The sequence below is a fragment of the Erithacus rubecula genome (genome assembly GCF_903797595.1).
Source record: "Erithacus rubecula genome assembly, contig: scaffold_318_arrow_ctg1, whole genome shotgun sequence".
NCBI lineage: Eukaryota > Metazoa > Chordata > Aves > Passeriformes > Muscicapidae > Erithacus > Erithacus rubecula.
This window is the reverse complement of record NW_027636012.1, coordinates 89072-108691: the sequence shown is the minus strand read 5'-3', so window position 1 is coordinate 108691 and position 19620 is coordinate 89072. Positions and strand designations below refer to the sequence as shown.

General features: G+C 64.4%; 4 protein-coding genes across 4 annotated transcripts in view; 2 read left to right on the top strand and 2 right to left on the bottom strand.

Moving 5' to 3' along the window:
* The window catches only part of LOC306815969 (uncharacterized protein), a gene marked incomplete at its 5' end in the record, with an annotated part of 34057 nt that overhangs the window by 1803 nt on the left and 12634 nt on the right, over window positions 1–19620 (bottom strand). The gene's annotated exons all lie outside the window — the stretch shown is intronic.
* NANOS3 (nanos C2HC-type zinc finger 3) lies at window positions 5332–6763 on the top strand (the record flags this gene model as incomplete). Its single annotated transcript, XM_079332459.1, has 2 exons — window positions 5332–5882; window positions 6357–6763. One exon carries the CDS (start codon window positions 5332–5334, stop codon window positions 5872–5874), a length of 543 nt encoding a protein of 180 aa, XP_079188585.1. The 3' UTR covers window positions 5875–5882; window positions 6357–6763.
* BRME1 (break repair meiotic recombinase recruitment factor 1) lies at window positions 6832–10215 on the bottom strand. The gene is made up of 10 exons (XM_079332482.1): window positions 10154–10215; window positions 9849–9887; window positions 9613–9739; window positions 9464–9536; window positions 8689–9382; window positions 8318–8352; window positions 7751–8005; window positions 7246–7313; window positions 7087–7161; window positions 6832–7013 (listed from the first exon to the last, which is right to left on the bottom strand). Exons 2-10 carry the CDS (start codon window positions 9874–9876, stop codon window positions 6911–6913), a joined length of 1458 nt encoding a protein of 485 aa, XP_079188608.1. The 5' UTR covers window positions 9877–9887; window positions 10154–10215; the 3' UTR covers window positions 6832–6910.
* Window positions 10623–19271, top strand: CC2D1A (coiled-coil and C2 domain containing 1A; the record flags this gene model as incomplete). The annotated part of the gene is made up of 28 exons (XM_079332458.1): window positions 10623–10673; window positions 10811–10952; window positions 11033–11139; window positions 11213–11275; window positions 11720–11851; window positions 12261–12572; window positions 12662–12716; window positions 13193–13267; window positions 13349–13470; window positions 14473–14545; window positions 14629–14771; window positions 14860–14944; window positions 15028–15200; window positions 15374–15496; window positions 15872–15930; window positions 16048–16164; window positions 16291–16364; window positions 16453–16511; window positions 16603–16654; window positions 16735–16834; window positions 17271–17361; window positions 17482–17616; window positions 17732–17781; window positions 17999–18062; window positions 18136–18262; window positions 18348–18424; window positions 18934–18981; window positions 19071–19271. The coding sequence occupies 28 exons, from the start codon at window positions 10623–10625 to the stop codon at window positions 19089–19091; spliced, it is 2730 nt and encodes a 909-aa protein (XP_079188584.1). The 3' UTR covers window positions 19092–19271.

Below are 19620 nucleotides of genomic sequence, written 5' to 3'. Positions count from 1 at the left end.
CCCCACAGTGCGCGGGTGCCCCGTGGCCGTGGGGCGCCAGAGGCGCTGGCGGGGCCGGGGGGGCTGGGGGTCACCATGGCGATGCTGCACACACAGACATTAAACAGAGTTTTATATCGGAAGTAGCGAAACCACAACACGTCACCGCTGCCGCGGCGCCAGCCCTGCCCCACACCCTGCAGCCCTGCCCCACAGCCCGCCCTAGCCCCCTGCCCCAGAGACTGACCCACAGCCCCCTGCCCCACGGCCAGTGCTGCCCCACAGACTGCCCCATGCCCCCCCTACCCACCTGCCCCCACAGCAGTGGGGCAGGATGGCCACCCCAGTGCCCCCCAGTGCCTCCCAGTGCCCCCCAGTGCCTCCCAGTGTCCCCCAGTGCCTCCCAGAATCCACCAGGCCCTTCCTGGTCCCACCCCACATCTGGCAGTGACGGCACATCTGGGACAGAGCAGCACTCCCCCCCCCCCCCCCTGGGCTTCGCCAGCTGCTAATTTTAACCACGGGACCCCCCCCGTTCACCCGCGGGCCCCCAGGCTCAGCGTCAGGCACAGAACATGGAACATGGAACATGGGACGGGAAACGTGGCACGGGACACGGGATGTGACCACGGCGCTGCGAACACACGGCACACGCGTGTGCCCACACGTGGCCCTACACACCTGCACATGCAGATAGCCCTGCACACCTGCACACACCTGCACAGGCACGTCACACCCGCACAGGCCCAGGGCTGGCCCGTGATGGCCGTGCCAGGTTCCTGTCGGCCCCACAGTGGCTGTGCTGAGGCCCTGCTGAGACCGTGGTGGCCGTGCCAGGTCCCTGTTTGCCTCCAGTAGCCGTGGAGGCTGTGCCGGCTGCCTGTGGGTCCCACGGTGGCCCTGCCGGCCCTGCTGGGTGCCTGTGTGGCCGCGGTGGCCGTGCGGGCTCCCTGCGGGCTCCCTGTGGGCTCCCTGTGGGCTCCCTGTGGCCCAGGGCTCGGCGATGCCCTTTCTAGGCAATGGCAGCAGCCGGGCCATCGCCCACGCGCCGCCGGCACATTCCTCCCGCCTGAGTCAGCCCGGCCGGGAGGAGCGGGAGCAGCAGCGGGGCCGGCAGGGCCCGGGCACGGCAGGGCACGGCATGGCACTGACACGAGAACTGCAGGGCACGGCATGGCACTGACACGGGAACTGCAGGGCATGGCATGGCTCTGACACGGGAACTGCAGGGCACGGCATGGCACTGACACGGGAACTGCAGGGCATGGCATGGCTCTGACACATCTCAACATGGCACTGACACGGGAACTGCAGGGCATGGCATGGCACTGACACATCTCAACATGGCACTGACACGGGAACTGCAGGGCACGGCATGGCACTGACACGGGAACTGCAGGGCATGGCATGGCTCTGACACATCTCAACATGGCACTGACACGGGAACTGCAGGGCACGGCATGGCACTGACACATCTCAACATGGCACTGACACGGGAACTGCAGGGCACGGCATGGCACTGACACATCTCAACATGGCACTGACATGGGAACTGCAGGGCACGGCATGGCACTGACACGGGAACTGCAGGGCACGGCATGGCTCTGACACATCTCAACATGGCACTGACACGGGAACTGCAGGGCATGGCATGGCACTGACACATCTCAACATGGCACTGACACGGGAACTGCAGGGCACGGCATGGCACTGACACGGGAACTGCAGGGCATGGCATGGCTCTGACACATCTCAACATGGCACTGACACGGGAACTGCAGGGCACGGCATGGCACTGACACATCTCAACATGGCACTGACACGGGAACTGCAGGGCACGGCATGGCACTGACACATCTCAACATGGCACTGACACGGGAACTGCAGGGCACGGCATGGCTCTGACACAGCTCAACATGGCACTGACACGGGAACTGCAGGGCATGGCATGGCTCTGACACTGACACATCTCAACATGGCACTGACATGGGAACTGCAGGGCACGGCATGGCACTGACACTGACACGGCTCAACACGGCACTGACACGAGTGTCATTGGCAGGGAACTGCAGGGCACAGCCTGGCTCTGACACGGGTGTCACTGCCATGGAACTGTAGGGAAGAACATGGCACTGACACAGCTCAACACGGCACTGACACAGGTGTCACTGGCAGGAAACTGCAGGGTATAGCATGGCACTGACACAGCTCAACATGGCACTGACATGGGTGTCACTGCCATGAAACTGTAGGGAAGAACACGGCACTGACACAGGTGTCACCAGCAGACAACAACAGGGCACAACATGGAACTGGCTGTCCCTGGCATGGCACAGACCAGCACGGCTCGTGTGTGTCACATGGCACAGACATGGCACCACGCTCAGGGAGCCCTGGCACTGGGGGAACTGGGAGAACTGGGCTCAGAGCACAGCTGTCACTGGGAGCACTGGGGAGGGGGGGCACCGGGCCGGGATTTCCCTTTCCTCCCCCTGGCTGCTCCGTCCTGGCTCCTTCCTTCCTCAGCCTGGGCCGTGCCTGGACGCCCCACTGGATCCCCTCAGATCCCGGGGACACCCCAGCGCCCCCAGCGTCCCCAGCCGCCTGCGGCTTCTGTCCCCCCCCGGGACCCCTGCGGCGCCTTTGCCGGGGGCCGGGGCTGGGGGTCTCTGGGGGGCAGAGCCGTGGGTCGCTGGGTCCCCAAGGGCTCCTGTCGCGGGTCCTGGCGTTGCCGCGCGACGCTGTTTTGGCGGGGCTGAGTCACGGCCGTGACTCACCGGCAGCCCCGGGACCGGCACCACCGGGCGGGGCCACCGGGGGCGGGCCAGGCTTGCCCGGGGGAGGGTCCCCGGGGGGGTGTCCCCGAGCGGGGGGAGGGCTCCGGGGGTGTTCCCTGGGGGGAGGGTGCCCGGCCCCTCCCAGGGCACGAGGCAGAGGGGTGATGCGCACCCCCGGGACCCCCAGGTGCCCTCCCCGCACCCCCAGATTCGCCTTCACCCCGAAGCCTCCCCGAATATTCGTGTCCCCCCGCGGCGGTGGGGGCCCGGGGGGATCCCGGTGCCACGGGGGGAGAGCGGGAGGAGCCCCGGGAGCCCCGGTGCGGCGGGTGGGGGCTCTGGGGGGTGACTCAGGGCCCAGCCACGCGCCCGTGAGTCACCCCGGGCCGGGATCGGCGGGTCCGGACAAAGGCGCTTTCACATGAACGGGCCCCCCGGCACCCCCGCAGACCCCCCCAAACCGTGAGGGCCCCTCCGGGGTGTTTGGAGGGGCAGCACCCTCTCTCTCCCCGTGTTCCCACCCCCGTCCCGGCGTCAAGCCCCGGCTTGTCGGGCCCGGTGAGTCACCGCAGCCGGGCAGGGCCGCGCCGGGCGCTGCGGCGCCGCCGGGGGCCCCGGGACCCCCGGGACCGGGCACGGGGACCATCGGGACCCTCGGGACCGCCGGGACGGGACAATGGGACCACCCCGGCAGTGGCGATGGGGAGGCCCCGGGATGCAGCGGCGGAGCGCCTGTGCCGCCGTGTGCCGCCGTGTGCCACCTCACGTGCGACAGTGGCTCTGCCGCTACCACCTCCGCCTCCCCCCTTCTTCCCGTGCCTCAGTTTCCCCTCTCGCATGATGCCGGATTGTGCCGTGCCACGAAGCCCCCGCTCCACGGCTGCCTCGGGGGGAGGCTGCCGCGCTGCTTGGGGTCCGCTGGGGGGAACACGGGGTTCCCCCTCTCCAGACCGCACCCCGAGACCCCCAGCCGGGCTCGCAGGAGTTAACGGCGGCCGCGGCCCCCTTAAAGGGGCGGGGCTGGAGGGGGCGGAGCCTTCGGGGGGGCTGGCGGCCAATCAGCGTCGAGGAGGCGGCACTGAGAGCTGCGCTGAGCCCCCCCCCGGCTGAGCGGGGGACACGGGGACACCTGGGGACACCTGGGGACACCCGGGGACACCTGGGGACACACACCCGGGGACACCTGGGGACACACACCTGGGGACATCCCTCTCACAGAGGGGGTTTCACGGTTTCCCCAGATCCGGGGCATCCCGGATGAGCCTCTTTGGGGTCAAATTCGAGGGAATTGGTTCAGTCGGTAAATGAGAGCTCCCCTGACCCCCAGTTCATTCCCTTTTCCCCATTTCTCACTCCAGAAGCGGCTTTTCCTGCTCCACTGGGGTGCTGGGATTTGGTTGGTGAATTATCCCTGGATTTGGTACCTCGTTAGGGAGGGATCCTGGCGGGATTCCAGAGGGATCCCTGGGCACCGGGAACGCCAGGAGCAGGGTCGGACCCCGGCAAGAGATGGTACTGCGTGATGAGGGGATCCTCACAGGAGGGAGAACGGACACATCCCGGGTCCTGCAGGCAGCGGGGGGATCAGGCTGGATCCCGGGTCCCGGTGGACGGACGGCGGCGTTGGATCCCCGGTCTCACTAAGGAATGGGGGACAGTGCTCGATCCCAGATTCTGCCAGTGAATCCCCGACCTTCGAGAGTGTCCTGTGGCCTCCCGGAGCATCCCGGGGATCCTGGTGATCTTCACCAGGAAAACATTTCCCAAACCCACGGATTTCCCCCGGCGGGAGCAGCCAGGGCGCTGTGCCAGAGCCCCTCAGGTGCGGAGCTTGTGAAGCACCCAAAATTCCCGATCTTCCCCTAAAAGGCTGGGGAAGTGTCCCCTCCCAGCGCTGCGCGATCGCTGGGATGCCCCCGGGGCGGGGAGTTCTTTAGGCACACCGATTTACCCAAACGGCGGTGATTAACCCCCCATCCCCAAATGGCCGTGGCGTACCTAGGCCCGGCCCGGCGCCTTGGTGTCGGGAGGGGCTGGCGCACAGATCCCTTCGCCGAACTGCCGCCGCCCCGCCGCGCTGACCACGTGCGGGGAGAGCTGGCGGCGCTGCGACTGACCACGCGGAACCGCGTCCAGGCCCGGAACACCGGCAGAGCCACCGGCGACGGCACCGGGAACCGAGGGAAGGTCGGGAGTACCGGGATACAACGCTGTGGTGTCCAGCCCCACGGCAGCAGGAACACTGGCCAGAGCAGCCTCACGGCACACCAGGAGCACCAGGAACACCAGGAGCACCAGGAACACCAGGAGCACCAGGAGCACCAGAACCCTTCGGAGCAGGGAGGCACATCCAGCCATGAGCCGTGCGGGGAGCAGCGGTGGCATGAGAGGTGGCACAGGAGGTGACAGCAGAGGTGGCACTCGTCCCCATGCCACACCAGAGGGGACTCAAGGCTCTGCTCCCCAGCCTCACTCCGGAGACACCAGAGCCCCGCTCCATCCCAGCCCAGGCTGCACTGGGAGCACTGGGATCCCCATCCCGCTGCCAGGCGTGGAGCCTGCTGGCCACTTTGACATGTGGCGGGACTACCTGGGGCTGGCAGCCAACATGGCCACACTCCTCCATGAGCCTGCAGGCCGTGGGGACCCCTCGGGTCTGCTGGCTGCGTGTGCTGGATCCACTCCAGGTTCTGGGCCAGCTGGAGGTTCTGGATCAGCTCTGTATGCTGGACCAGCTCCACGTTCTGGGCCAGCTGGAGGTTCTGGATCAGCTCAGTTTGCTGGACCAGCCTCACGTTCTGGACCAGCCCCACGTTCTGGGCCGGCTCCCCGTGCCGGGCTGGCTCCCTGCTCCTTCTGCCAGCACAACGGCGAAGCCCCCAGCATGTACGAGTCGCACAGCCTGCGGGACGCGCAGGGCCGGCTGCAGTGCCCGGTGCTGCGCAGCTACGTGTGCCCGCAGTGCGGGGCCACGCAGGACCGGGCGCACACGCGCCGCTTCTGCCCCCGCACGCACCGCGGCTACACCTCCGTCTACCTGCGCCCGGTGCGCGCCAGGAGCGCCGGCGGCCGGCGGGACAAGGCCAGGACGGGCCCGGGGACCGGGGATGCCGTGTGACCCTGCAGGTACTGCGGGGCGGAGGTGGCACGGCTGAGCCTGGGTTCATCCCTGAGCAATCTCACCACGGAATTGGCACCGATGGAGGGAAGGGAGCACGCAGGTGCAGCGTTTGTGGTGTCCCAGTGGTGCCACAGTGATTGTGCTGCACCCAAACCTGGGCTTAGTCGGATTCCCATGAGGAATCTGGTCAGAAAACGGGTGGCAGGTAACACGGGGAAATAGCCAAAGGGTGGGAGACTCTGTGTCCCCACGCAGGTGCTGAGTGCTTTTGGATCCTGGATTTAGCCAGGGAGGGAATCTCACCAAGCAGCCTGACCTCAGGGAAGGAGGAGGCACTGGGAAGGATTACATAAGGAAGGAGAAATGTTTGGAGTCTGAATTGATCCAGGACAGGATTCCTGTGAGGAATCCCATCAGGGGTGTGGCACTAATCATGGGCTGTGTTCCTGGTGCTCACATCTCTCCCGGTTCTCTTCCAGGGATTTCCTCTGAGGATGAGACCAGCGCTTCCCACCGGGACCAGTCTCCCCAGTTTGTGCCGATTCCTGACACCACGGGACCCTGGAAGAGTCACTCCGGCCAGATATGGGCACTGCCAGTGGGGCCAGTTCTGCGTTTTGTGTCACGTTTGAGTTTGGAGTTCTGAGTTTTGGTTAATCCCAGGCTGGGAAGGGGCAGTGCTCCAGGTGCTGGGGTTGTTACTGGATGTTCTGAGTTGAGTTTTGGTTAATCCCAGGCTGGGAAGGGGCAGTGCTCCAGGTGCTGGGGTTGTTACTGGATGTTCTGAGTTGAGTTTTGGTTAACCCCAGGCTAGGAAGGGACTGGGAGAGGTCAGTGCTCCATGTGTTGGAGCCTTTATCCCAGCACCAGAGCTGTCACAGCGTTTTGGGTGGGTTTGGTGGGATCTGTTCACCCGTGAAAGCGGGAAGAGCCCGGCAGTCAGTGCTGGAACCGTTCTCCAGATAAGGGTGGTTTATTCCCACTGTTCCCATCAATAACTGGAATAAACAAATGGAGGCTATTCCTGCTGTCCCTACCCCTCTTTCCAGTGGCTGGCGGGCGCTGGCCTGCGGCCTCGCCGTGGCTTTGGCCGGCGCAGCAGCTCCAGTCCTCGGCGGGCGCCCATGGCCAGGCGGCTGCGGGGGCACGGGCGTCACCCAGGGCTGCCGGGCCCCATCCCAGGGAAATCCCGGCGGATTTGGCACTTACTTGAGGTCTGAGAGCTCCCGGATCAGCCCGTGGATGATGTCGCTGGCGTCCGCCGGCTCTGCGGCTCTGGCGCTGCTGAGAGGAGGAGAATTAGGACCGTCCCACTCCCCAAATCAGGAGTTTGAGCAAAATCGGGGATTTCTTCCTGGATCCACCCACCTTTCCCATGGCTGTGCTGGGCTGTTCCCCCTGGAGCCGGTGTGGATCTGGCCTGCAGTGTCCCATGGCTGCAGGGAAGGAAAGGACCTGGAGCCGGTGCCCAGCGGGAGAGGAGGGTCCCAGTTTGGGTGGGGAGGGGTCCCTGGGTCCCAGTTTGGGTGGGGAGGGTCCCAGTTTGGGTGGGGAGGGGTCCGTGGGTCCCAGTTTGAGTGGGGAGTGGCCTCTGGGTCCCAGTTTGGGTGGGGAGGGGTCTCTGGGTCCCAGTTTGGGTGGGGAGGGGTCCGTGGGTCCCAGTTTGGGTGGGGAGGGGTCTCTGGGTCCCAGTTTGGGTGGGGAGTGGCCTCTGGGTCCCAGTTTGGGTGGGGAGGGGTCCCTGGGTCCCAGTTTGGGTGGGGAGTGATCTCTGGGTCCCAGTTTGGGTGGGGAGGGGTCCGTGGGTCCCAGTTTGGGTGGGGAGGGGTCTCTGGGTCCCAGTTTGGGTGGGTTGGGGCCATCCCAGCTGTACCTTGTCCGCTGGGAGCTCTGGGCTGGTCCCTTCCCGCTGCTCCTGGCCCTGGCTGCTGGAGGCTGCTGGATCCAGAGCTGCTGTTGCCACACTGGAATTGCCTCTCGGGGAATTCCTGCTCTCTGCGTCCCCTCCATCGCTCTGAGCATCTCTGGGATGATCTGAGGATCCCGTGTCCACGCTCAGGGCAATCCCAGTGCCACATCCCTGCTCCAGGGCACCTCCTTCTGCCTGCAGCACCTCTGTGTCTGTCACTGTATCTGTCACTGTGTCTGTCACTGTGTCTGTCACTGTGTCTGTCACTGTATCTGTCACCGTGCCTGTCACCGTGTTTGTCACCGTGTCTGTCACCGTGTTTGTCATTGTGTCTGTCAGTGTCTTTGTCACTGTGTCTGTCACCATGTCTGTCACCGTGTCTGTCACCATGTCTGTCACCGTGTTTGTCACCGTGTCTGTCACCGTGTCTGTCAGTGTCTCTGTCACTGTGCCTGTCACTGTGTCTGTCAGTGTCTCTGTCACCGTGTCTGTCACCGTGTTTCTCACTGTGTCTGTCACTGTGTCTGTCACCGTGTCTGTCACCGTGTTTGTCACCGTGTCTGTCAGTGTCTCTGTCACTGTGTCTGTCACTGTGTCTGTCACCTTGTTTGTCACTGTGTCTGTCACTGTGTCTGTCACTGTGTCTGTCACCGTGTTTGTCACTGTGTCTGTCACCGTGTTTGTCACCGTGTCTGTCAGTGTCTCTGTCACCGTGTCTGTCAGTGTCTCTGTCACCGTGTCTGTCACTGTATCTGTCACTGTGTCTGTCACCATGTCCGTCAGTGTCTCTGTCACTGTGTCTGTCACTGTGTCTGTCACCATGTTTGTCACTGTGCCTGTCACTGTGTCTGTCACTGTATCTGTCACTGTGTCTGTCACTGTGTCCTTCCCCATGTCCTCAGGGCTGCATCCCTGAGCTCCAGAACCCCCTCCTTGTGGTGATTCCTGCTGATCCTCTCCTGCCCCATCCCAAATTCCCTGTTTCAGTGGCTCCAGCTGCTCCTCTCTTTCCCCATCTGCCTCTGAAATTCCTGGTTTCACTGACTCTGGGTGCTCCTCTCCTGCCCCATCCCAAATTCCGTGTGTTGGTGTTTCCAGCTGCTTCTCTGCTTCCCCAACCACCTCCAAAATTCCTGGTGTGGATGATTCCAGCTGATCCTCTCCTGTTCCATCCAAAATTTCCAGTTTCACTGACTCTGGGGGCTCCTCTCCTGCCCCATCTGCCTCCGGAATTCTCAGTTGAGGTGGCTCCAGCTTCTCCTCTCCTGCTCCATTCCCCTCCAAGATCCCCGGCTGAGATGATTCCAGATGATTCTGTCCCATTCCATCCCAAATTTCCAGTTTCACTGACTGTGGGGGCTCCTCTCCTTGCCCATCCACCTCCAAAACTGCCAGTTTTGATGATTCTGGACAATTCTCTCCTGCCCCATCCGAAATTCCTAGCTTTGGTGACTCCAGCTCACCCTTCCCTGTCCCATCTGCTTCCAAAATTCCCAGCTGAGGCAATTCCAGATGATTCTCTTCCATCCCTTTGGAAATGCCCTGTTTTGGTGATCCCAGTGCTCTGCTCCCTCCAATCTCCTTGTCTCTCCCTTCCTGAAAAAACACGTTAAAAACCCAGTTTGGGGAGTTTTTCCCTCTGCTGGGAGTGAACACCTTGCTGGAGTTTTTCCATACCTGTGTGGATCCCAGTCCATCCTCTGGCACAAGGATTCTGTCTGGATCTGCCTGGCCGCTGCTGTTCTTGCTGCTGGACCCAACAAATTCCAGGGGATTGGATCTGGGTGGACCCAGCCCAGGTCGCTCCCCTCAGTTCCCCCCTTTACCTCGCCTGGGGCTCCATCCCGGCAGGATCTTCATTAGGATCACTGCTCTGGGGAGGAACGGGCACAGCAGCCCCTGGTGCTTCCTGAAGGATCCGCTTGGCTTTGGGAGCATGGAATTTCCTGTCGCCTGTCGTGGGGGAAAAGGGAGTCCGAGTTCGGATGTGGGGAGATCCCAGCTGAGTGGGGAAGGGTCATGGTGGAGCCCAAACTGGGACATTTGGCCGTTTCCTTGTTACCTGTGGGGTGGGTTCTGCGCTTCCCCATGCCGGCGCTACCTGGGAGGGACGAGGAGCAGCCCCGAATTACCACAGCTCCCCATTCCTCCCACCCCTCTCACAGCACCCTATTCCCCCTCAGGCTCCAGCCGCCATTTTCCCCCCAAGCCCTCTACCCGGTCTGCCCAAACAATATTCGCCGGCTCCCGCAAAGGCGCAACAGCAACCCCCCCAAGCCCTGAGGGTCTGAGGTGAAAATCGTGGCTTTTCCGCCGATTTCCACCCCATTTTCCACCTCGGGACGTTCTCCCCACCGCTCCCCTCACGTTTTTCCCGCCTTTTCCCGCCGGCGGGGCACGCCGGGAGTTGTAGTTCTCCCGCGCCGCGAAGCGAGACGCTCCCGCAGAGGTTTTTGCGACAGCGGCTTTTGCGACGGCGGTGCTGTAAAGCGAGGGGTGTTGACAGCGGCCGGCGGAGCAGGAAGTGAGTGAGGATAAACCGGGATAACCGGGATAAACCGGGATAACCGCGATCGCCGGGATTGGGCGGTGAGGGGCGGCGGAGAGCCTTGTGGGGCGCTCCGGGAGCGGGGGAAAGGGGCGATGTGGCCTCGCGGGCTGCGGCCGGGGATGGGGCGGTGGGGCCCGGTGAGGGGCGGGGGACGCCGACACCTCCGGGGGCTGCGAGGCGGCTGGGGCGCTTCGGGGGGCTCGGAGGGGCCCGCGGCAGGGCGGCAGGCTCGGCTCAAGGCCGGGCCCCCGTGCTCTCCCCAGCACACCGGCGGGACGCGGAGCCATGAGCCGGGCGCGGAGGGGCCCGGGCCGGGGCGCGGCCGTGGCCGGGCAGGTGCGTGTGACCCCGCTCCGCATCCCGGGGCTCCCATCCTCTCCTCCCGGGGCTCCTGGAAACCCCCCCTCTGCCCCTCGGGGTCCCTGCTGCGGCTCCGGGGGTGACCCCTCCTCGGGATCCCCTCGCCCGGTCAGGTGGGGCTGCTGGAGCCCGGCGCGGGGCACAGCCCGGGGCACGGCGGCGACGGGGACGCGGCGCTGGAGGCCGAGCTGCGGCTGCTGCTGGGGAAACGGGAGGCGCCGCAGGCGGCGGAACCGCCCCCGCCCCCCCTGCGAGGTGAATCCCCCTCCCCAGGTAAATCCCTGAACTCCCTGAAACCCCCCAAAGGGGTTTGTGACCCCCCTGTTCTCCCACAGCTCTGGCAACGGTCGAGGCCCTGGCCAAGCTCTGCCTCCGGGACTCTCCGGAGGAGGAGGAGGAGGAGGAAGGGGAGGAAGATCTGGAGAACGAGGAGGAGCTGCTGGTGAGGGGGGCTCGGGGCGGGAAAAGGGGATCCCTGCCCCAAGCACGGGCTGATTCCCAGGATACCTGAGCAGGCAGAGCTGCAGGAGGTGCTGGAGGAGGAGTCCGGGAACGGAGCCGCTGCAGAGACCCCGCAGGTACAGCCCGGTAAACCCCGGTAAATCCCGGTAAACCCCGGTAAATCCCGGTCCCGGGCGATCCCGGCCCCGGGCGATCCCAGGGCGGATCCCGGGACGGATTCCAGACCCAGGCGATCCCGGGGCGGATCCCGGGGCGGATCCCGGGGTGGATCCCAGTTCCAGGTGATCCCAGGGTGGATCCCGGGGCGGATCCCAGGGCGGATCCCGGCTCCAGGTGACCCCAGGGTGGATCCCGGGGCGGATCCCGGGGTGGATCCCGGGGCAGATCCCGGGGTGGATCACAGGGCGGATCCCGGGGTGGATCACAGGGCGGATCCCGGGGCGGATCCCGGGGCAGATCCCGGGGTGGATCACAGGGCGGATCCCGGGGCGGATCCCGGGGCGGATCCCGGGGCGGATCCCGGGGCGGTGCTCTGATCGCTGCCCCCGCTGTCCCCGCAGCAGCCCGCGGGCGCCGCGGCGCTGCTGGCGGAGTTGACGGAGCGGGCGGAGCTCTACCGGGCGGCGCTCGGGAACGCTGCGAGGGAGGGCGGGAACGGGGCCCGGCTCCGGCGGCTCCAGCGCGGCCTCAAGGTGAGTCCGAGCCCCTGAAACAGGGACACACCCGATCCCTCTGCCCTTAAAACCCTTGCAACAACCTTGGTTCATGCTGCTTTTCCCAGTGTTGGGCAGCTTGTCTCAATTCTGAACCCTCTTTGATCCAGTTTTGCCTGACCGTGGGCAGTTTCCAGTTCTGAGCCCAGTTTTATCTCACTTTTCATTCCAATGAGATTCCATTTCTTTCCGTTCCTTTATTTCCCTCCATTCCATCAGTTCTCTTCCATTCAGTTCCAAACCCTGCATTATCCCATTTCCAGATCTCTGTTTTACCCCGTTCTGCCCCCATTTCACCCCGTCCCTATCCCTGTTTTACCCCGTTCTGCCCCCATTTCACCCCATCCCCGTGGATTTTCACTGTTTCCCTGTCCCCCTTTGCCCCCAGACCCTGGAGCAGATGCTGGACTCCGTCCGCAGCGGGAAACCGATCGACGAGGCCGAGATTCCGCCTCCGGTGGCTCTGGGCAAGGGGGGGGGAGCCCCTGGGCCGCCACCCCCTGCGAGCCCTGAGCCCCCAGAGCAGCCCCCCGCCCCTCCCCGGGCGCCCCCAGCCCCGGACCCCTGCCCAGACCCCTGCCCGGAGCCCGGCTCGGTGCCAGCGCTGCGGGTTCGGCTCCAGGAGCTGCAGAAGGAAGCTCTGGCGGCCAAACGCCGCGGGGACACGACTGTGGCCCTCGGGCACTTCAGGGCGGCCAAGGTACCCCCAGGATTCCCAGACTGCCCCCCAAATCCCTCTGTTTCTGGGCCCTGCCGTGCCACAGTTCCTGATTTCCTGTGGTTTTCCAGAGGCTGGAGGCGCAGCTGGAGGCGCTGGAGCAAGGCCGTGTTCCGCCAGCCCCCGGTGAGACCCTGATCCCGGCAGAAAGAGTTTGAGACCCAGGTTTTTGGGGCCAGAATTCCTGGGGTTTGGGTCATAACATTCCCAGGATTTTGGGGCTGAAATTCCCAGGTTTCTGGAGCTGGAATTCCCAGGGTTCACAGCTGAGTGTTCCAGGATTTTGAGGCCAAAATTTCCAGGTTTTTGGGGCCAGAATTCCTGGGGTTTTGAGGCAGAAATTCCCATGGTTTGGGTCTTAAAATCCCAAGGGTTTTGGGGCTGAAATTCCCAGGATTTTCAGGCTGAAATTCCCAAAGTTTTGGGCTAAAATTCCCAGGATTCTCGGGCTGAAATTCTGGGAGTTCTAAGCTTGGAATTCCCAGGGTTTGTGGCCAGAATTCCAAGGGTTTGGGTCATAAAATTCCCAAGGTCTGGGGCTGAAATTCCCAGGACTGCGGGGGTTCAGGTTGTGGTGGGATCTGACTGCTCCCTTCCTGCAGATCCACAGCCAGAGGCGCCGAAGGCTCCGCTCCCGAGGGATCCACCGGCCAGCAGCCCAGCCCCTCCCGCCACAGGTCAGCTCTGGTCACTCCCTGGGGAGGGGGAGCAGGGAGGGGAAGGGGCATTTGTTGGGATTTGCCCGTTTGCTGCCCCAGAGGCGCCGCGGGACGTGCGGGAGGCGCTGGAGCAGCGCATGGAGCGGTACCGGGCGGCCGCCGCCCAGGCCCAGCACAGCGGGGACGCGCGCAAGGCACGCATGCACGAGAGGATCGTCAAGGTGGGGACCACGCCCAGAGAGCCCTCGGTGCCAGAACGGTGACTGAGTGCCAGAACGGTGACTGAGTGCCAGAGCAGAGACCTCAGTGCCAGAACGGTGACCTCAGTGCCAGAACGGTGACCTCAGTGCCAGAACGGTGACTGAGTGCCAGAGCAGAGACCTCAGTGCCAGAGCAGAGACCTCAGTGCCAGAACGGTGACCTCAGTGCCAGAACGGTGACTGAGTGCCAGAACGGTGACTGAGTGCCAGAGCAGAGACCTCAGTGCCAGAGCAGAGACCTCAGTGCCAGAACGGTGACCTCAGTGCCAGAGCAGAGACCTCAGTGCCAGAGCAGAGACCTCAGTGCCAGAACGGTGACCTCAGTGCCAGAGCAGAGACCTCAGTGCCAGAGCAGAGACCTCAGTGCCAGAACAGAGACCTCAGTGCCAGAGCAGTGACCTCAGTGCCAGAGCAGAGACCTCAGTGCCAGAACAGTGACCTCAGTGCCAGAGCAGTGACCTCAGTGCCAGAGCAGAGACCTCAGTGCCAGAACAGTGACCTCAGTGCCAGAACGGTGACCTCAGTGCCAGAGCAGAGACCTCAGTGCCAGAACAGTGACCTCAGTGCCAGAGCAGTGACCTCAGTGCCAGAGCAGAGACCTCAGTGCCAGAACAATGACCTCAGTGCCAGAACGGTGACCTCAGTGCCAGAGCAGAGACCTCAGTGCCAGAACGGTGACCTCAGTGCCAGAATGGTGACCTCAGTGCCAGAACAGTGACCTCAGTGCCAGAGCAGTGACCTCAGTGCCAGCACAGCGATCCCAATCCCAGCACAGTGATCCCGATCCCAAACCAATGATACCAGTCCAGGCACAGTGATCTCAGTCCTGCCCTGGGGGGAACCCTGTCCTGATGTGGGTGCTTCTGATCCCAAAACTGTCATCTGGTGCCACCATGATCCCAGTCTGGCCCCAGTGCTCCCAGTCCCCCTGTGGTGGCCCCTGACGCCCCTGTTTCCCCCCAGCAATACCAGGCTGCCATCCGTGCCCACAGCGCCGGCAAAGCCGTGGATCTCTCAGAGCTGCCAGTTCCCCCAGGTAACATTCCAGCCCCCCAACCTGTGGGGGGGACACTGGGGCCAGGGAGCTCCCATTCCCAGCAGGATTCCCCCCTTTTCCAGGCTTCCCCCCCATCCAGGGCACCGAGATCCCGTCTGAGCCAAGCATTTCTGGGATGCTGGAGGCAGCCCTGAGGCTGACAGCGCCAGAGCAGGAGGAGGAGGAGGCAGAGGAGGAGGAAGAGGGGGACACCAAGGCGGCCAAGGTGGGATTTGGGGATCCAGGGAGTTTGTGGAGGGCAGGACCCCAGGTGGAACATTCCCAGTGATTCTTCCCACCACTGGAAACTGCAGGTGCAGCCCCGCACTCCCCCTGCGCCCCCTCCCAAACAGCCGCTGCCCCGGAATTCCCAACCGGCTCCCAAACCCGCTGGAAAAGGTACAGGAGGGGCTGAGGGGGGGCAGGGCGGGCTGGGGCAGCAGCCTGAGCCCCCTGCCCCCCTCCCCTCCCCTCCCCTGCAGCCCAGCAGCAGCTGGAGTTCCTGGAGCTGCGGCGGCGGCAGCTGGCACAGGCCGCGCTCCGCGCCAAGCGCCGCAACGACCTGGAGGGCGCCAAGCTGCTGCTGCGCCGCGCCAAGGGCGTCGAGGGGCTGATCGGGGCCGCCCGCGGGGGGCTGCCCGTGGACATCGCCCAGGTCCGGGCCCTGGGACCCTCGGGGGTCTCGCTTCCGGAGCCCCCACCCCACCCCAAACCCCTGTGTGCCCTCGGGGGTCTCACTCCCAGAGCCCCCACCCCACCTCAAACCCCTGTGTGCCCTCGGGGGTCTCGCTCCCCGAGCCCCCACCCCATCCCAGATCCCTGTCACAGGTCCCCGAGGTGCCCCTGGACGGGGCTGAGTTCGAGCTGGGGCCGGGCCGGGGGGGTCCCGTGGCCCCCGAGGCTGCCAAGACCTTCCTGCAGCTGGCAGGGGCCCTGCGGAAGCAGCACCAGGTGAGGGGGAAACCCCGAAAATGGGGGACCACAAAAAGAAGGGAGGGGCAACCCCAAAAAACAGGGTGGTATCCAAAAAACCAAGAATTGAGGGGTCTGGGGGAGCGCCCCAGAGAGGGGAGGCTCCAGGATGTTGATGGATGTGGAAAACTTCTTTCTCTTCCTCCTTTTCCCTTCTTGTCCCTCTTCCCTGTCTCCTTTTTCCTTTTTTCCTTTTTCTCCTTACTTCTTTTGCTTTTTCCTTTTCTCCTTTTCATTTTTCTCTTTCATTTTCTTTTTCTTTGCTTTTTTCTCCTTTTCCTTCCTTTTTTCCTGCCTTCTCCCTTACTCTTCCTCCTCCTCTTCCTCTTCCTTCCATCCCTGTTGCTCCCTCAGATGTGTCTCACCTATTCCCGACAATTCGCTCAGCTGGGGAACATCTCAGAGACCACCAGGTGAGGGCTGGGCTGGGGGAGGGAGGATCTTCCTCCTGCTTTGAGGAGGAGGCTGATCCTGGGGGCGGGACATCCCGAGGCCGGGGCGGGGTCACCTGTCCAGGTGTGTCCCCCCAGGTGCGAGGCACTGGCTGAGGAATGCCGGCGGCACATGGAGACCCTTCGGAGGGAGCACAGCCGGGGGGCGCCGCCCCCGCAGCCCCGCTACGAGCAGAGAACCTTCAGCGTCGTCAAGTGAGGGAGGGGGGCTCACCTGGGGAGTGGGGAGCACCTGGGAGGGAAAGGGGGGAGCACCTGGAGAGGGACAGGTGTGTGGCACAGCTGGGTGGGGAGCTTTGATTCCCACCCCCTCCCGTGCAGGATGTTCCCAGAGCTGAGCAGCAGCGACCTGGAGCTGGGAATAGAGAGAGGGATCGGCTTCCCAGTGCCCGCAGGTGAGAGACTGGGGGAACTGGGAATGGCACTGGGAGCTGGGAGCATGGCCGGGGGCGGGCGCACGCCCACCGCCCTGTGTCCCCCCAGGTGTGGCCCCCGGCGACCTGGACACCTTCGTGCGCTTCGAATTCCCCCACCCCAGCGCGGTGAGCAGAGCCCCAGTGACGCCCCCACCCCGTGTCCCCTGCACTGTGTCCCCTGGGACTCCCCCACATTGTCCCTGACCCCTCCCCGCAGGAGGAGGCGCAGCGGGACAAGACCAACGTCGTGAAAAACACGGATTGTCCCGGTAAATCCTGGGAGCGGGCAGGGGCGGGGTGGCCCCGGGATGTCCCCGCAGCTGTCAGCGACCCTCCTCCCCCTCCCCAGAATTCCGGGCGCGGTTCCGGCTGCGGCTGCTCCGTGGGCACCGGGGGCTGCGGAGGCTCCTGAGCTCCCGCGGGATCAAGTTCGAGGTGACCCAGAAAGGGTACGGGGCGAATTTGGGGAGAGGGAGGAGGGAATAACGTGGGAAACCTCGCGGAAAACCCCGTAGGAAATTACTGAGGGAATGACGTGGAAAATGTGGAAGATGCAGAGGATAGGAAAAGTGGTATAGGAAAGGTGGAAAGTACAGAAAACAGGGAAAGCGGCACGGGAATTGTGAAAAACACAATTGGAAATACACAACATACGGAAAGGAACACAGAAAATACATAAAATAGCACAGGGAAGAGAACATACAGAGAAGAGCACAGAAAACACGAACACGAGCTGGAAAATCCACATATATTCGGGTGAAGAGGTGCCAGAGGGGCTGGAAGGCGGCTCTGGAGTGCAGCAATTCCCGGTTCCTTGGGGATGCTCGCGGGGCAGGGGTCGTTCCCCCCTGGTCCGGGCCATCCCGACCCTCGTCCTGGCCGCAGGGGGCTGTTCCGGCCGGAGCGGGCTCTGGGCTCGGCGCAGCTGCGGCTCGAGGGGCTGGAAGGGGCGTGCGAGCTGCGGGAGCAGCTGGAGGTGAGCGGGCCCCGCTTCCCTGGCGTGCCCGGTGCTGCCCGGTGCGCCTTTTCCCCGGGCAGCTCATTCCCAACCCCGCGCTCCCGCCGTTCCCCACCGCTCCCGTTCCCGTGTCCGCAGCTGCTGGACGGGCGCCGCCGCACCGGGGGGCGGCTCGAGGTGTGGGTGCGGATCCGGGAGCCCCTGGGAGCTCAGCGGCAGCTGGAGCCGCGCTCCGAGCGCTGGCTGGTGCTGGAGCCGCGACCCGAGGCCACGGTGAGTGCCGGGACCGGGCCGGGACCGCACCGGGACCGCACCGGGACCGCGCCGGCACCCCGGGGAGCGGCCCGGGCGGATCAGCCCGCGATAACCCCGAGCTCCTCCCGCTCAGGTCGCCGTTCCCAAACCGACCGTGGCGGCCCCGAAGGACGGGAACAACAGGTGAGGGCTGGGGGAGGACGGGGAATGCGGAATACCGGGGTTCCGGAGGGAGATCGTCGTTACGGGGGGAGAACTGGGGTGGGAATTGGGGCTGGGGAGCTCTGGGACCCCTCAGAGTCCCCCATTCTCCTCCTCCGATGTCCCGGAGCCGCTGTGGGTTTTTCGGAGGTCTCCCCCCGGTTTTTGTCGCGTCCACCCCCCCGATCCCATTTCCCAGATCCGCCCCGACCTTCCCGAGCCTCAGCCTGCTGCTGTTTGACCGGGAGCGCCTGGAGCGGAAGGTGAGGGGGCGGTGGGGGAGCAGGGGAGCCCCCGGGGACGCCCCTGACCCCCCGTTTCTCGCCTCCCCCCCAGATGGTGCCGTTCGGCCGCGCCGGGCGCCCGGTGCCCCCCGAGCTGCGGCAGCAGCACCAGGATCTGCTGCGGCGCATCCAGGGGCTGCGGACACGGCTGCAGGGCGGGGACCCCCACTTCCGCAGGGGTGAGAGGGGGCTTGGGCTGCCCCGAGCCCCAAAATCCTTTTTGTCTTCGTTTTTTCCTGGTGTATCCCGTTTTTCCCCGTGCAGAGTACGCGGAGCACCTGGAGCGGCACCTGCGGCTCTACACGGAAGCCGCGCGGCGCCTCGGCACCCAGGGAGAGCGGGTGAGACCCGGGCCCGGGAGCCCCGAGCCGGGGGACACCCCCAGACCCACCCCCAGACCCTCCTCAACACTCCCAAACCCTCATGTCCCGCCCCAGAAATTCTGGCACCCCAAATCTTGGGACCTCCCAATTCCTGGTGCCCTCTAAATTCCTGCTACAGCCCCCAAGTCCTGCTGTCCCCTAAACCTAATGTCCCCCCCAAATTCCTGGTGCCCCTCCAAACCCTCCTCCACCCTCCCAAACCCTGGTTCCCCCCTCGAAATCCTGGGCTCCCCCAAACCTTGGAGACTCCCAACTCTGGTGGCACCCCCAATTCTTGGTGCCCTCGCAATTTGTGTTCCCGTCCCCCCAGTTTCTGTTTCCTCCTGGTGACCCCCAAATTCCTGATATGACCCCCAGACTGCCGGTGCCCCCCCAACCCTGATGCCCCCTAATTCCTCCTATTCCCCCAACACTGGCTCCTCCCCTGTGGGTGTTGTTTTGGGGTCCCACTGATGCCTCCCCCACAGGAGGCGGCCAAGGAGGCTCTGTACAAGCGGAACCTGGTGGAGAGCGAGGTGAGGACTCCGGGGGGTGAAATTTGGGGTCCCCCGGCCCTCCCTGCCCCCCTCACCCCTCCCTTACTTCCTTCCCTCTTCTCTTCCAGCTCCAAAAGCTCCGTGGATGAGTCGCGGGGCTGGGACCACGTGGGGTTCAGGGGAGGCTCAGAGGATGGCTCCCCCCGCTTTGTGGGGGCTCTGGGAACACCCCCCGTGCCCACTGTGACAATCACAGGGATCAGAGCTGCTATATCTCCCCCCCTCACCGACCCCCAGGGGTGACACTGCCCCAGTCACAGGGTGACACTGTCCCCCCCTCCCCAATGACAGGGTGATTCCAACCCCCAATGACAGGGTGACACTGATCCCCCAATGACAGGGTGACACTGATCCCCCAATGACAGGGTGACATTGCCCCCCCAAAGGAAATCCAATCCCCCCAATCACAGGGTGACACTGACTCCTCCCCGCCTGGGTCCGCGTGTCCCCCCCAAGCACTTTTTCCCCACCCCCGCGTCCCCCCCACCAAAGCGGATCCCTCCCAAGTGCCTGTAGGGGAGGGGCTGTTCCGGACGCTCTCACAGATTATAAAGTTTTTAAGAAGGAAAGTGCGGATTTTGGTGACTCCCGGTGCCCCGAGTGCTCGTCCAGTCCCCG